General features: G+C 49.1%; 1 protein-coding gene across 1 annotated transcript; it reads right to left on the bottom strand.

Moving 5' to 3' along the window:
* Positions 1-9290: 9290 nt before the first annotated feature.
* rpl14 (ribosomal protein L14) lies at positions 9291-15338 on the bottom strand. The gene is made up of 6 exons (XM_081377483.1): positions 15058-15338; positions 14176-14277; positions 13978-14072; positions 11467-11566; positions 11267-11320; positions 9291-9385 (listed from the first exon to the last, which is right to left on the bottom strand). Exons 1-6 carry the CDS (start codon positions 15136-15138, stop codon positions 9323-9325), a joined length of 495 nt encoding a protein of 164 aa, XP_081233609.1. The 5' UTR covers positions 15139-15338; the 3' UTR covers positions 9291-9322.
* Between the last annotated feature and the right edge of the window lie 1615 nt (positions 15339-16953).

The raw sequence follows: 16953 nt of genomic DNA, 5'->3' as shown, positions 1-16953 counted from the left end.
TCTGAGAGGCGGAAGCGGACCTCATCGAGAACACTCCTCTGAGAGGCGGAAGCGGACCTCATCGAGAACACTCCTCTGAGAGGCGGAAGCGGACCTCATCGAGAACACTCCACTGAGAGGCGGAAGCGGACCTCATCGAGAACACTCCTCTGAGAGGCGGAAGCGGACCTCATCGAGAACACTCCACTGAGAGGCGGAAGCGCGGACCTCATCGAGAACACTCCTCTGAGAGGCGGAAGCGGACCTCATCGAGAACACTCCTCTGAGAGGCAGAAGCGGACCTCATCGAGAACACTCCACTGAGAGGCGGAAGCGGACCTCATCGAGAACACTCCTCTGAGAGGCGGAAGCGGACCTCATCGAGAACACTCCACTGAGAGGCGGAAGCGGACCTCATCGAGAACACTCCACTGAGAGGCGGAAGCGGACCTCATCGAGAACACTCCTCTGAGAGGCGGAAGCGGACCTCATCGAGAACACTCCACTGAGAGGCGGAAGCGGACCTCATCGAGAACACTCCACTGAGAGGCGGAAGCGGACCTCATCGAGAACACTCCACTGAGAGGCGGAAGCGGACCTCATCGAGAACACTCCTCTGAGAGGCGGAAGCGGACCTCATCGAGAACACTCCTCTGAGAGGCGGAAGCGGACCTCATCGAGAACACTCCACTGAGAGGCGGTAGCGGACCTCATCGAGAACACCCCTATGAGAGGCGGAAGCGGACCTCATCGAGAACACTCCACTGAGAGGCGGAAGCGGACCTCATTGAGAACACTCCTCTGAGAGGCGGAAGCGGACCTCATCGAGAACACTCCACTGAGAGGCGGAAGCGGACCTCATCGAGAACACTCCTCTGAGAGGCGGAAGCGGACCTCATCGAGAACACTCCACTGAGAGGCGGAAGCGCGGACCTCATCGAGAACACTCCTCTGAGAGGCGGAAGCGGACCTCATCGAGAACACTCCACTGAGAGGCGGAAGCGGACCTCATCGAGAACACTCCTCTGAGAGGCGGAAGCGGACCTCATCGAGAACACTCCTCTGAGAGGCGGAAGCGGACCTCATCGAGAACACTCCACTGAGAGGCGGAAGCGGACCTCATCGAGAACACTCCTCTGAGAGGCGGAAGCGGACCTCATCGAGAACACTCCTCTGAGAGGCGGAAGCGCGGACCTCATCGAGAACACTCCACTGAGAGGCGGAAGCGGACCTCATCGAGAACACTCCTCTGAGAGGCGGAAGCGGACCTCATCGAGAACACTCCACTGAGAGGCGGAAGCGGACCTCAGAGAGGCGGAAGCGGACCTCATCGAGAACACTCCTCTGAGAGGCGGAAGCGGACCTCATCGAGAACACTCCTCTGAGAGGCGGAAGCGGACCTCATCGAGAACACTCCACTGAGAGGCGGAAGCGGACCTCATCGAGAACACTCCTCTGAGAGGCGGAAGCGGACCTCATCGAGAACACTCCTCTGAGAGGCGGAAGCGGACCTCATCGAGAACACTCCTCTGAGAGGCAGAAGCGGACCTCATCGAGAACACTCCTCTGAGAGGCGGAAGCGGACCTCATCGAGAACACTCCTCTGAGAGGCAGAAGCGGACCTCATCGAGAACACTCCACTGAGAGGCGGAAGCGGACCTCATCGAGAACACTCCTCTGAGAGGCGGAAGCGGACCTCATCGAGAACACTCCACTGAGAGGCGGAAGCGGACCTCATCGAGAACACTCCTCTGAGAGGCGGAAGCGGACCTCATCGAGAACACTCCTCTGAGAGGCGGAAGCGGACCTCATCGAGAACACTCCTCTGAGAGGCGGAAGCGGACCTCATCGAGAACACTCCTCTGAGAGGCGGAAGCGGACCTCATCGAGAACACTCCACTGAGAGGCGGAAGCGGACCTCATCGAGAACACTCCTCTGAGAGGCGAAAGCGGACCTCATCGAGAACACTCCTCTGAGAGGCGGAAGCGGACCTCAGAGAGGCGGAAGCGGACCTCATCGAGAACACTCCTCTGAGAGGCGGAAGCGGACCTCATCGAGAACACTCCTCTGAGAGGCGGAAGCGGACCTCATCGAGAACACTCCACTGAGAGGCGGAAGCGGACCTCATCGAGAACACTCCTCTGAGAGGCGGAAGCGGACCTCATCGAGAACACTCCTCTGAGAGGCGGAAGCGGACCTCATCGAGAACACTCCTCTGAGAGGCAGAAGCGGACCTCATCGAGAACACTCCTCTGAGAGGCGGAAGCGGACCTCATCGAGAACACTCCTCTGAGAGGCAGAAGCGGACCTCATCGAGAACACTCCACTGAGAGGCGGAAGCGGACCTCATCGAGAACACTCCTCTGAGAGGCGGAAGCGGACCTCATCGAGAACACTCCACTGAGAGGCGGAAGCGGACCTCATCGAGAACACTCCTCTGAGAGGCGGAAGCGGACCTCATCGAGAACACTCCTCTGAGAGGCGGAAGCGGACCTCATCGAGAACACTCCTCTGAGAGGCGGAAGCGGACCTCATCGAGAACACTCCTCTGAGAGGCGGAAGCGGACCTCATCGAGAACACTCCACTGAGAGGCGGAAGCGGACCTCATCGAGAACACTCCTCTGAGAGGCGAAAGCGGACCTCATCGAGAACACTCCTCTGAGAGGCGGAAGCGGACCTCATCGAGAACACTCCACTGAGAGGCGGAAGCGGACCTCATCGAGAACACTCCTCTGAGAGGCGGAAGCGGACCTCATCGAGAACACTCCACTGAGAGGTGGAAGCGCGGACCTCATCGAGAACACTCCTCTGAGAGGCGGAAGCGGACCTCATCGAGAACACTCCTCTGAGAGGCGGAAGCGGACCTCATCGAGAACACTCCTCTGAGAGGCGGAAGCGGACCTCATCGAGAACACTCCTCTGAGAGGCGGAAGCGGACCTCATCGAGAACACTCCTCTGAGAGGCGGAAGCGGACCTCATCGAGAACACTCCTCTGAGAGGCGGAAGCGGACCTCATCGAGAACACTCCTCTGAGAGGCGGAAGCGGACCTCATCGAGAACACTCCTCTGAGAGGCGGAAGCGGACCTCATCGAGAACACTCCTCTGAGAGGCGGAAGCGGACCTCATCGAGAACACTCCTCTGAGAGGCGGAAGCGGACCTCATCGAGAACACTCCTCTGAGAGGCAGAAGCGGACCTCATCGAGAACACTCCTCTGAGAGGCGGAAGCGGACCTCATCGAGAACACTCCTCTGAGAGGCGGAAGCGGACCTCATCGAGAACACTCCTCTGAGAGGCGGAAGCGGACCTCATCGAGAACACTCCACTGAGAGGCGGAAGCGGACCTCATCGAGAACACTCCTCTGAGAGGCGGAAGCGGACCTCATCGAGAACACTCCACTGAGAGGCGGAAGCGGACCTCATCGAGAACACTCCACTGAGAGGCGGAAGCGGACCTCATCGAGAACACTCCTCTGAGAGGCGGAAGCGGACCTCATCGAGAACACTCCTCTGAGAGGCGGAAGCGGACCTCATCGAGAACACTCCACTGAGAGGCGGAAGCGGACCTCATCGAGAACACTCCTCTGAGAGGCGAAAGCGGACCTCATCGAGAACACTCCTCTGAGAGGCGGAAGCGGACCTCATCGAGAACACTCCTCTGAGAGGCGGAAGCGGACCTCATCGAGAACACTCCTCTGAGAGGCGGAAGCGGACCTCATCGAGAACACTCCTCTGAGAGGCGGAAGCGGACCTCATCGAGAACACTCCTCTGAGAGGCGGAAGCGGACCTCATCGAGAACACTCCACTGAGAGGCGGAAGCGGACCTCATCAAGAACACTCCTCTGAGAGGCGGAAGCGGACCTCATCGAGAACACTCCACTGAGAGGCGGAAGCGGACCTCATCGAGAACACTCCACTGAGAGGCGGAAGCGGACCTCATCGAGAACACTCCTCTGAGAGGCGGAAGCGGACCTCATCGAGAACACTCCTCTGAGAGGCGGAAGCGGACCTCATCGAGAACACTCCTCTGAGAGGCGGAAGCGGACCTCATCGAGAACACTCCTCTGAGAGGCGGAAGCGGACCTCATCGAAAACACTCCTCTGAGAGGCGGAAGCGGACCTCATCGAGAACACTCCACTGAGAGGCGGAAGCGGACCTCATCGAGAACACTCCTCTGAGAGGCGGAAGCGGACCTCATCGAGAACACTCCTCTGAGAGGCGGAAGCGCGGACCTCATCGAGAACACTCCACTGAGAGGCGGAAGCGGACCTCATCGAGAACACTCCTCTGAGAGGCGGAAGCGGACCTCATCGAGAACACTCCTCTGAGAGGCGGAAGCGGACCTCATCGAGAACACTCCACTGAGAGGCGGAAGCGCGGACCTCATCGAGAACACTCCTCTGAGAGGCGGAAGCGCGGACCTCATCGAGAACACTCCACTGAGAGGCGGAAGCGGACCTCATCGAGAACACTCCTCTGAGAGGCGGAAGCGGACCTCATCGAGAACACTCCTCTGAGAGGCGGAAGCGGACCTCATCGAGAACACTCCACTGAGAGGCGGAAGCGGACCTCATCGAGAACACTCCTCTGAGAGGCGGAAGCGGACCTCATCGAGAACACTCCACTGAGAGGCGGAAGCGGACCTCATCGAGAACACTCCTCTGAGAGGCGGAAGCGGACCTCATCGAGAACACTCCTCTGAGAGGCGGAAGCGGACCTCATCGAGAACACTCCACTGAGAGGCGGAAGCGGACCTCATCGAGAACACTCCACTGAGAGGCGGAAGCGGACCTCATCGAGAACACTCCACTGAGAGGCGGAAGCGGACCTCATCGAGAACACTCCACTGAGAGGCGGAAGCGGACCTCATCGAGAACACTCCACTGAGAGGCGGAAGCGGACCTCATCGAGAACACTCCTCTGAGAGGCGGAAGCGGACCTCATCGAGAACACTCCACTGAGAGGCGGAAGCGGACCTCATCGAGAACACTCCTCTGAGAGGCGGAAGCGGACCTCATCGAGAACACTCCTCTGAGAGGCGGAAGCGGACCTCATCGAGAACACTCCACTGAGAGGCGGAAGCGGACCTCATCGAGAACACTCCTCTGAGAGGCGGAAGCGGACCTCATCGAGAACACTCCACTGAGAGGCGGAAGCGGACCTCATCGAGAACACTCCTCTGAGAGGCGGAAGCGGACCTCATCGAGAACACTCCTCTGAGAGGCGGAAGCGGACCTCATCGAGAACACTCCTCTGAGAGGCGGAAGCGGACCTCATCGAGAACACTCCTCTGAGAGGCGGAAGCGGACCTCATCGAAAACACTCCTCTGAGAGGCGGAAGCGGACCTCATCGAGAACACTCCACTGAGAGGCGGAAGCGGACCTCATCGAGAACACTCCTCTGAGAGGTGGAAGCGGACCTCATCGAGAACACTCCTCTGAGAGGCGGAAGCGCGGACCTCATCGAGAACACTCCACTGAGAGGCGGAAGCGGACCTCATCGAGAACACTCCTCTGAGAGGCGGAAGCGGACCTCATCGAGAACACTCCTCTGAGAGGCGGAAGCGGACCTCATCGAGAACACTCCACTGAGAGGCGGAAGCGCGGACCTCATCGAGAACACTCCTCTGAGAGGCGGAAGCGCGGACCTCATCGAGAACACTCCACTGAGAGGCGGAAGCGGACCTCATCGAGAACACTCCTCTGAGAGGCGGAAGCGGACCTCATCGAGAACACTCCTCTGAGAGGCGGAAGCGGACCTCATCGAGAACACTCCACTGAGAGGCGGAAGCGGACCTCATCGAGAACACTCCTCTGAGAGGCGGAAGCGGACCTCATCGAGAACACTCCACTGAGAGGCGGAAGCGGACCTCATCGAGAACACTCCTCTGAGAGGCGGAAGCGGACCTCATCGAGAACACTCCTCTGAGAGGCGGAAGCGGACCTCATCGAGAACACTCCACTGAGAGGCGGAAGCGGACCTCATCGAGAACACTCCACTGAGAGGCGGAAGCGGACCTCATCGAGAACACTCCACTGAGAGGCGGAAGCGGACCTCATCGAGAACACTCCACTGAGAGGCGGAAGCGGACCTCATCGAGAACACTCCACTGAGAGGCGGAAGCGGACCTCATCGAGAACACTCCTCTGAGAGGCGGAAGCGGACCTCATCGAGAACACTCCACTGAGAGGCGGAAGCGGACCTCATCGAGAACACTCCTCTGAGAGGCGGAAGCGGACCTCATCGAGAACACTCCTCTGAGAGGCGGAAGCGGACCTCATCGAGAACACTCCTCTGAGAGGCGGAAGCGGACCTCATCGAGAACACTCCACTGAGAGGCGGAAGCGGACCTCATCGAGAACACTCCTCTGAGAGGCGGAAGCGGACCTCATCGAGAACACTCCACTGAGAGGCGGAAGCGGACCTCATCGAGAACACTCCTCTGAGAGGCGGAAGCGGACCTCATCGAGAACACTCCTCTGAGAGGCGGAAGCGGACCTCATCGAGAACACTCCACTGAGAGGCGGAAGCGGACCTCATCGAGAACACTCCTCTGAGAGGCGGAAGCGGACCTCATCGAGAACACTCCTCTGAGAGGCGGAAGCGGACCTCATCGAGAACACTCCACTGAGAGGCGGAAGCGGACCTCATCGAGAACACTCCTCTGAGAGGCGGAAGCGGACCTCATCGAGAACACTCCTCTGAGAGGCGGAAGCGGACCTCATCGAGAACACTCCTCTGAGAGGCGGAAGCGGACCTCATCGAGAACACTCCTCTGAGAGGCGGAAGCGGACCTCATCGAGAACACTCCACTGAGAGGCGGAAGCGGACCTCATCGAGAACACTCCTCTGAGAGGCGAAAGCGGACCTCATCGAGAACACTCCTCTGAGAGGCGGAAGCGGACCTCATCGAGAACACTCCTCTGAGAGGCGGAAGCGGACCTCATCGAGAACACTCCACTGAGAGGCGGAAGCGGACCTCATCGAGAACACTCCTCTGAGAGGCGGAAGCGGACCTCATCGAGAACACTCCTCTGAGAGGCGGAAGCGGACCTCATCGAGAACACTCCTCTGAGAGGCGGAAGCGGACCTCATCGAGAACACTCCACTGAGAGGCGGAACTGGCTTACATGAAACACAACACCTCTCATGAAGTCACGAGCAGTTTTACAGCATTTATTAATCTAAAAAAACCCGAATAAATCAACATTCTGTAATAATGAGTGTCATAATGTATATAAACCATTGTTAGATCATGACACTACAATGTTACATTAAACTGAACTAACAGTAAATGTTCATGTCAACATTTTACTATTTTTTTAAATCAAAACTTGTAGTTTAATATTATTCAACACCTGGAATAACAAGCAATTATTTTAACTAACATTAAAGCTGAATGAAAACACTTGCTAACACTTTATAATAATGTTTCATAACATGAACTGCGATTCAACACTTTGACATAATTATATTTCTCATTAGGGTTAGGGTTCATACAATAACTAGCGTTAACGAATGAGAAATTATCGTAAAGCGTTAGCAGATTCAGCTGATCTGACCCCTGACCTGTGCATGTGATCTGACCCCTGACAGCTAATGACTAACGCTAACAGATCGACCGCACTGAAGTCTAGCTAGGGGACTGTTTCAATAAGGAGGTTCAACCAACTCTGAGATAAAACTTGAACTCTGAGTTGACTTACCCTGAGATGGGAAACTCTGAGTTTTCGGTTACCGAACAGCTGAAATGAGTTAGTTCAATCAACTCTGAGTTAAGCGCGTGCACCACAACTATAAAAAGCCATTATCAGTGGAGCGCAGATATTATGAGTCACCATGGCAACAGCGCCAGACAAAAAGAGGTCTTCATATTTCTCACCAGTACGAACATTATTACTGTAATTTTACGGTATTAGAACATTAATACTGTAATTTAATTAAAGGGATTACTCTTAATTCTTCTGTAATTTAAAGTAAAATCTGATGTAATTGCATTAGACTATAGAACAATTCTGTATATTTAACATACATTTTTAAAAGGTATATTTTAATGTAACCTTCTCCCTCTACACACTTTGGTCAATTCAAGAATAATTCATGCAATTGTATATTGTTTATTTGAAAGCATTAAAAGTGCAGTTTCTTGTCTCTCCTTGTATTGTTCAAGTGGTTGAGGTTGATATGGGATTTAGTAATAAGTAGACCAATGCTTTCTAAAAATAGTCATTATTACATTAATCTAATTACACTGTTGAAGATGTCATTTGTAGTTAGTAATACAAGTAACTTACCCAACTGTTATAATATCAGAGGTGACACTGGAAGAACAGTGTGTTATTCAACCTAATTTTAATGTTCATGTAGGAGCAATCCTGCAGGCATTAAAAGAACATGTAGCAGCTGAAGATTAAATACAAAAACATAATTCAATCAAGTAAGGATTGAGCATATCATAAAATGTAAGAGGTTTGCATCTGTTATTTTTTTATATAGGCTATTTTACAGGCCTACAGAGGTAATGCTAATATTATGGGTCTACACATCAAACAATCTACACATTCTGATTATTTCACATTTTTATGTGGAGTAGCCGATAGAATCTAAGTTTAAATCTAAGTATAAACAGGCATTCGTATCTCTCCCCCTGTGGAAGAACAGCCGGAGGACGGTCCATCAGCTTCTGCTGCACAGAGAAACACAGTTCACTGATTTCCAGTAAATGCCACAGTTTAATTCTGTAGAATTTGTTTAGAACTACATTATGTAACTCTAATCTACTACTGTATCTTCAGTTGCCAGTTAAGGAGTTAAATAGACTTCATCGTATAAAAAAAAAAAACTGCAGTAAAATTAGCAATATTTTATTTATTAATAAAAGCTTAATTTTATTAATAAAAATGTACTGAAAGAATGAATGAGGTGTTTAAACACCACTTCCTCTTTAAAAAAGGGGAGGAGACCAAAAGAAACTCTGGGTTTACTGAAGAAAACCTGCTCCCGACCAGGTTAGGTTCACAGAGTAAGTTACCATGGTAACTGACTCTGAGTATAAGTTACCTCTCTTTCAGAAACGGGCTTGACTTACTCTGCTTTCTCAGGTTTAACACACCTCCCATTCTGAAACAGAAAACCCAGAGTTTCCCTCATTTCAGGGTTAACATACTCAGAGTTTTCACTGAACCTCCTTTCTGAAACAGGCCCCCGGTGTTCACGTACATCTGTCATGTGTTCCTCACATCAACAACTCTAAACTCATCAAAACTACACACACTCCGGACCACACAACACACACACGAGTCACGTTTACAAGTCAAACACGTTTATTTATGGTAGTTTATGCTTTCTTCTGTTCAGCTTTCTGGAGCTTCTTCATCTCGTGCTTGATGATCTTGTTCCTCTGCGGAGAGAAGACAAACTGATCAGCTCGTGCTCACACACACACACTCCAACACACACACACACACACACACACACACACACACACACACTGTCCAACAACACACACACACAGTCCAACACACACACACACACACACAGTCCAACACACACACACACACTCAGTCCAACACACACACACACTCAGTCCAACACACACACACACTCCAACACACACACACACACACACACACACACACACACACACACACACACACACACAGTCCAACACACACACACTCAGTCCAACACACACACACACACACTGTCCAACAACACACACACACACAGTCCAACACACACACACACACACACACACACACACAGTCCAACACACACACACTCAGTCCAACACACACACACACACACACACACACTGTCCAACAACACACACACACAGTCCAACACACACACACACACACAGTCCAACACACACACACACACACACACAGTCCAACACACACACACACACACTCAGTCCAACACACACACACACTCCAACACACACACACACACACACACACACACACACACACACACACACACACACACACACACACACACACACACACACACACACTCACACACAGTCCAACACACACACACTCAGTCCAACACACACACACACACACTGTCCAACAACACACACACACAGTCCAACACACACACACACACACACACACAGTCCAACACACACACACTCAGTCCAACACACACACACACACACACACACACACTGTCCAACAACACACACACACACAGTCCAACACACACACACACACAGTCCAACACACACACACTCAGTCCAACACACACACACACACACACACACACACACACACACTGTCCAACAACACACACACACAGTCCAACACACACACACACACACACACAGTCCAACACACACACACTCAGTCCAACACACACACACACACTCAGTCCAACACACACACACACACACACACTGTCCAACAACACACACACACAGTCCAACACACACACACACACACACACACACAGTCCAACACACACACACTCAGTCCAACACACACACACACACACACTGTCCAACAACACACACACACACAGTCCAACAACACACACACACACACAGTCCAACACACACACACACACACACACACACACACAGTCCAACACACACACACTCAGTCCAACACACACACACACACACACACACACACACACACTGTCCAACAACACACACACACAGTCCAACACACACACACACACACACAGTCCAACACACACACACTCAGTCCAACACACACACACACACACTGTCCAACAACACACACACACACAGTCCAACACACACACACACACAGTCCAACACACACACACACACACACACACACACACTGTCCAACACCACACACACACACACTCCAACACACACACACACACACACACACAGTCCAACACACACACACAGTCCAACACACACACACAGTCCAACACACACACACAGTCCAACACACACACACAGTCCAACACACACACACAGTCCAACACACACACACAGTCCAACACACACACACACAGTCCAACACACACGTGTTCATAACCTCATGTTCACTACACACACACAGTCCAACACTCACTGCACACACACACACACACACTCAGTCCAACACACACACAGTCCAACACTCACTGCACACACACACACAGTCCAACACTCACTGCACACACACACACACACTCAGTCCAACACACACACACAGTCCAACACACACGTGTTCATAACCTCATGTTCACTACACACACACACACAGTCCAACACTCACTACACACACACTCCAGTCCAACAGAGCAAACGTACCATTTTCTTGGCCTTCATCACCTTGAAGCGATCGAAGTCGGACATCTTTGCCCTCTGTTGGAGGAAAAGCATCATGATTATGAATCAGATCTACACTCACACACACTCATACATTAATACACTCATACACACACACTCATACACTCATACATTAATACACTCATACACTCTTCATAAACTGATCAGTCCGATCTGATCACCTTCTTCCTGGCCTCGATCTTCTTGGCCCAGCTGCTCTCCTCCCACTTCTTGCTGACCTCGGCCTTCTCCCAGGCTCTCCTCACGTACTTCTGACGCGCGCTGGGGAACACACACACACACACACACACAGATCAACATCTGTTCCTCCACTCCTGTATTCTCCACATCTACAGCTCAACGGGTCGCAGCACAGCCATTATTCACACAAATGCTCCCAAATATATTTTTAGGTCTGTTAAGTTCACAGTAGGGAAGGGACGATAACCGGTTTCACTATAAACCGCGATAACATGTTCTGACGGTTAGTATTGTCGTTTCAAATTTAATTATCATTAAAGCCGTGTTTGATTATAGCGCTTCAATATCTCCCTGTAAACCCAGTCCAGCCAGCAGTGGTCAGGCGCAGGAGTGCGGAAGGCGGCGGCGTGGACCGCTCCTATCCTAGCAAGGCCAGTCAACTTTGACCTCGATACCAAAACTACGTCTGGGAAATAACTGGGTTTAGAAAATGTTGTTTTGAGTTGAAATATTTTCTCACTCACTAGAAATAAACATGAAGCTTCCGCGAAGAAAAGTTAGCAGCAAGTTTGCCGCTGGTGAACCGCTGCATGTTACTCAGGTCAGCTCTAACGCTACGCCAGACATTATCGACTGGGAGACTCGAGACCGTCCGTTTCCTTTATAAAACACTGATGCGTCATAATCTAGCAGTGTTATCTTTCTATTCATAGGTTCATGTTTTTATAGAAATGTTTGTCAACATTAATTTTCTTAAAATATCCTCCCCCTCCCCCCTCGTTTAAGACCGTCAATGACCGAAATGAGAAATTGACAAAAAAGCCCATCCCTAATTATCATTCGTCCGGGTCTATTCACCTAGTGTTCTCTGAATATACACTAGGGCTGCACGTTTTCAAGTTTTTCATTAACCGTTAACCGAGGCCCTTAGCGGTTAATACTCGGTTAACCATAGTGTGCGCGCGCAACCCCGAGATAGGCGTAATTTGCGGGTGGGACATGTCCCCACCACTATTTTCTAAGGTCGATATTGTCCCCACCACTTTTGAAACATCTCGCGGCACGAATACCAATACAAATAAACAAAACATCTTCAGTTAACTAGCAGAGCATTCATTTCGTTCGTTTTTTTTTTTTTTTTAGGCGATCTAGCGCTGAAATGTTTTGTTTTTTAAATCAAGTGATCAAAGTGCTCGTTGCCGCTGCGATCGAGAAGGGGCTTGTAAAACGTGCTGAGGTATTATTAATTCGTGGCCACAACAATTCACCTGATACTGATAAATATTCACCAATTCACAAAAAAAAAAAGGAATAAAAAGCTGTAGTCGGCCTTCACTGAAGAGCTATCTTCACAGGGACGAAAAACAGTTTAATAATTATTATTAATTCGTGGCCACGAAATAATTCACCTGAATATTCACCAATTCACAAAATATAGGTCTTTAGCATTCACTAATTAATAGTATCAAACTGTTTTTGGCCACGTTAAATCAAAATGAGGGAGGGAAATAGTTCAACGTGTCCACGATTTATTAAAACGAGGGAACAAATAAGTCGTCGTAACAACTAATTATTTAGATCAGTGGACAGGGTGCATAAGAACAAACAGTGAGAGAGCCCAGGCCGCGCGCGCGCGCACTCTCACCGCCTTCAAACAACACGAGCGCTGTATTGCTCTCTCTCCCTCGCGCATATCAACACAGTAAAAGGTCGGAAGACCGATTGTGTTTTATAGATTAGTAGTTTGTTCATATAAAGTGTTTGATTAGCAAGTACATGTTTAGGAAATGCATAATACAAATTGTATGGGTTAATGTAACGGTAAACGGACTCTGCGGGTAAAACTGTTGTGATGAAACTGCGCATGCGCGGGGTAAAGCTGCTGGGGTAAAGCTGTGGCTCTGCGGCTCTGCAGACAGACATTATTGTGCTGCGATCAGTGGCGCGGATACTGACTGACTATATTTGTTTCTGGCTCGCGCACAGCCTTCATTCTCGGACGCGCGCTTTCTTTGCCCGCTTCATATTAGAAAACTGGTCTAGCGGTCTCTGGCGGTGCAAAAATGTATTACAACTAAATTCAATGCACACCATTGACGCCACTTAACCGAGCAAAATGTTTCACTCGGTTACGCAATTTTTAACGGTTAATCGGTTAACCATGGACACCCCTAATATACACACACACACACACACACACAGTGTTTCTCCTGCTCTACAGTGAGGAAGCAGGGCATGATGGGACACACACACACACACAGTGTTTCTCCTGCTCTAGAGTGAGGAAGCAGGGCATGATGGGACACACACACACAGTGTTTCTCCTGCTCTACAGTGAGGAAGCAGGGCATGATGGGACACACACACACACACAGTGTTTCTCCTGCTCTAGAGTGAGGAAGCAGGGCATGATGGGACACACACACACACAGTGTTTCTCCTGCTCTAGAGTGAGGAAGCAGGGCATGATGGGACACACACACACGGCTCACCTGTGAGGGACTTTGATGACGTAGTCTGTGAGCTGCAGGCACTTGAAGGGCATGGCCTGCCTCTTGACCCCAGTGCACGGGCCGTCCACCAGCGCCTGAACACAGCACAACACACTCACTACACGCGTGACCCCGCCCGACACACAGTGCTCATGACGCTTTATAACAGGACTAACGGTACAGCAGTGTCAAACTCACCCTGTTTTGGTCAATAACATCTACAATCGCCACCAGCTTCCCCTCATACGGCCCGAAAGCCACGAATGCAACGCGGCCGATTTCGACAAAGCGCTTAAAAACCTGAAGAAAAAAAGTAAATAAAACAATTAATGCATTTTCAGTGTGAAACATCCCAGTGACAGAAACGCAGATCTCATTAAAGACGGACACTGCCCTGTGTCTCCAGTAATGTTAACAATCTAACTTTAACTCTGTCATTTATGTCAAGTTGTTCCAGACCTGTACGGGTTTCTCCAGCTGAACACAGGGATGATCATGTCTCAAAGGCTGTCGGGAACGAACGGCTGTTGGACCCCATTCACTTCAATAGTACTTTATCCTACTACGGGCAGAGCAACTGTTCGCTTACCGACACTCTTTACAGCATCTGTGTTCAGCAGAAGAACGAACTACATACAGCTAATGAACAACGTGAGTAAATTATGACAGAATTGTAATTTTAGTGTGAACTGTCTCTTTAAGCGCGTGCTTCAGCCGGTTGCTCTGCTCGTGCCCGTGTGAACGGGACCGAATAACACAACTTCCCCGCTATAAAACACATTTATATCGAGTGTTTCGGTAATATAACATCATTTGATGGTCCTGTGAAACACGAGTGTCTGCAGACTCCGGCCTAACTCTCTCTCTCTCTCGCTCTATCTCACTCAACCACGTTGTTTCGAGGCACATCCGACGCTCTTTCTCACCGATAGCGCTAAAAACCTCATTTATACTTCAAAACTACTATACAGAGGGGCATTAAGGTATTAAAATGCGTCTTCGGTGCGTAATTCGTCAGTAATACTGCAAAAAACACCATATTTGTTTGATTTTAGACTCCGCGACAGTGAGTTCACTCACCATGATGGCAGACCGTGGTGGAAAAAGGACGAATCCACTTCCGCTCTGCAATGAAGAGGCTTCCGTTTCAGCACTGCGCATGCGCGGCGTCGATAAAAGTTCAGGAATGGGAGCGGATACAGTTATAATGTACAAGACACACTTTCTTTTCACTTTTTAACAGTTTATATTATACAAGGCCACACGCGTCTCGTGACATGGTCTGTTTTATGTTTAGAAAGAATAAACATCGGCGAGTTAAAGTCATAAAAGTTCACATTGCTTATCAGAGATCACGTGATGAAGTGCTTATGAATGATCAGCTTTTTAACCATTTTGAACCGAAACATCCGACATGCATCATTATTACCGGCTAAGAACAAAGTTAACAAATATTTATAATTTGGAAAATCTCCCATACGTGTAAATGATGCAGTTGCTGAATCGCTTCACTTTGAGAAATGAAAATGGTAATTAATTGCATTGTTAAATAAATAGTATGTCAATATTTAATAGACATGAGCTAGTATGAATTAAAGATCAGTTTTATTTTACTAACATTAAACAGGATTAATAACGAATGTAATGCTCATTATTAGTTAAAGCTCCAATATGTAGGAATTTTGTAATAAAATTTCCAAAAATAACTTGCACAGTGTGATATATTTCCTCCAGTTGTGTACTTACAATATCTCAAAAGTCTCCAAAGATTTTTTATTTCAGAGAAATTCCGATTTTAAATAACTGGCCGTCCCGGAAAAGAAATGTCGCGCCTCAGTGACGCAATCCTTTTTCCGGTGTGGACCATGTGATAGGATATTCCACCACACCGGATTTTTTTTTTTTTTTTTTTTTACAACAACTTTATTGAGGTTTTTTTTTTATCACAATAAACAATAAAGACGTCTGACAAAGAATAAAAAAAAGAATAAAATAAAAAATATGACCCACCACACCGGAATATCGCATGGTCAAATGCGGAAGTGGTGGTTAAAGCGTTATAGCCATAGACTGTATGGTTATAGCTGTTATGGATCACGATTACTCTTTGGCGAGTATTGAAGTGCCAACAAAACGAAAGCGTCCATATTCGGATACACGCGGAGTCGCGGACTGTGTGACAAACGGAGGAATAAAACCTGGATAAATATCGGCCAGGCGTTTTCGAGATGGAGAGAGCTGCGACAATCTTGGACTTGACAGAGACTCTCTCGCGAGTGTATTGAGACAGGTAAGACATGCAACTGTCAATAATAGCACTTATAAACAAAGTTATATTGCTCTTTGTACTTTGGTAAGGCTTTTTATCACGTGTGGTGACCGAGATTATGGCAGTACAATTAAATAGAATCGGATATGATGTTAAAAAAATATATTTAGTCATTACTTGCAAATGTTCGTTCAAATTTACTTTTAGATATCGGTTTGAACACGTTAAACAACACGGCATTAACCATAAAAACGTAAAACTGCACAACATTAACCAAACAAATCATTTGACAAATAGCTGTATGTTGTAACGGGATAATATAGCATAACATTTCACGTTCCTTGCAGTTCATTAATTATGATGAAATAAAATAATACGATCAGACATACAGGTAATACAAAAACGAATAAATTACCTCATCCGTGATCATGATTCATTAATTCCATTGTAGATATATCGCTAGATGGTGAAAACAACGACATCTCCCATCGTCACCTCCTTCATAGCGTCATCAAGCTTCGCCTTTGTTATTGTTGAAACTGCGCCCTCTTGTGGTCAAATACCAAAGTCACATACTGGAGCTTTAAAAGTCCCCCTGTGCTTAAAATCCAGCTTTTACTATTGTTTATGTGTCTATGTGGAGTTTTTAATCTGCTTTAAGACAAACCATGTGTAAGTTCATAAGTCGACAGCATTGCTGAGTATTT

Source organism: Scardinius erythrophthalmus, assembly GCF_964197995.2.
Source record: "Scardinius erythrophthalmus genome assembly, chromosome: 10".
In the NCBI taxonomy this organism is placed as follows: domain Eukaryota; kingdom Metazoa; phylum Chordata; class Actinopteri; order Cypriniformes; family Leuciscidae; genus Scardinius; species Scardinius erythrophthalmus.
This window is presented reverse-complemented; position numbering and strand designations above follow the sequence as displayed.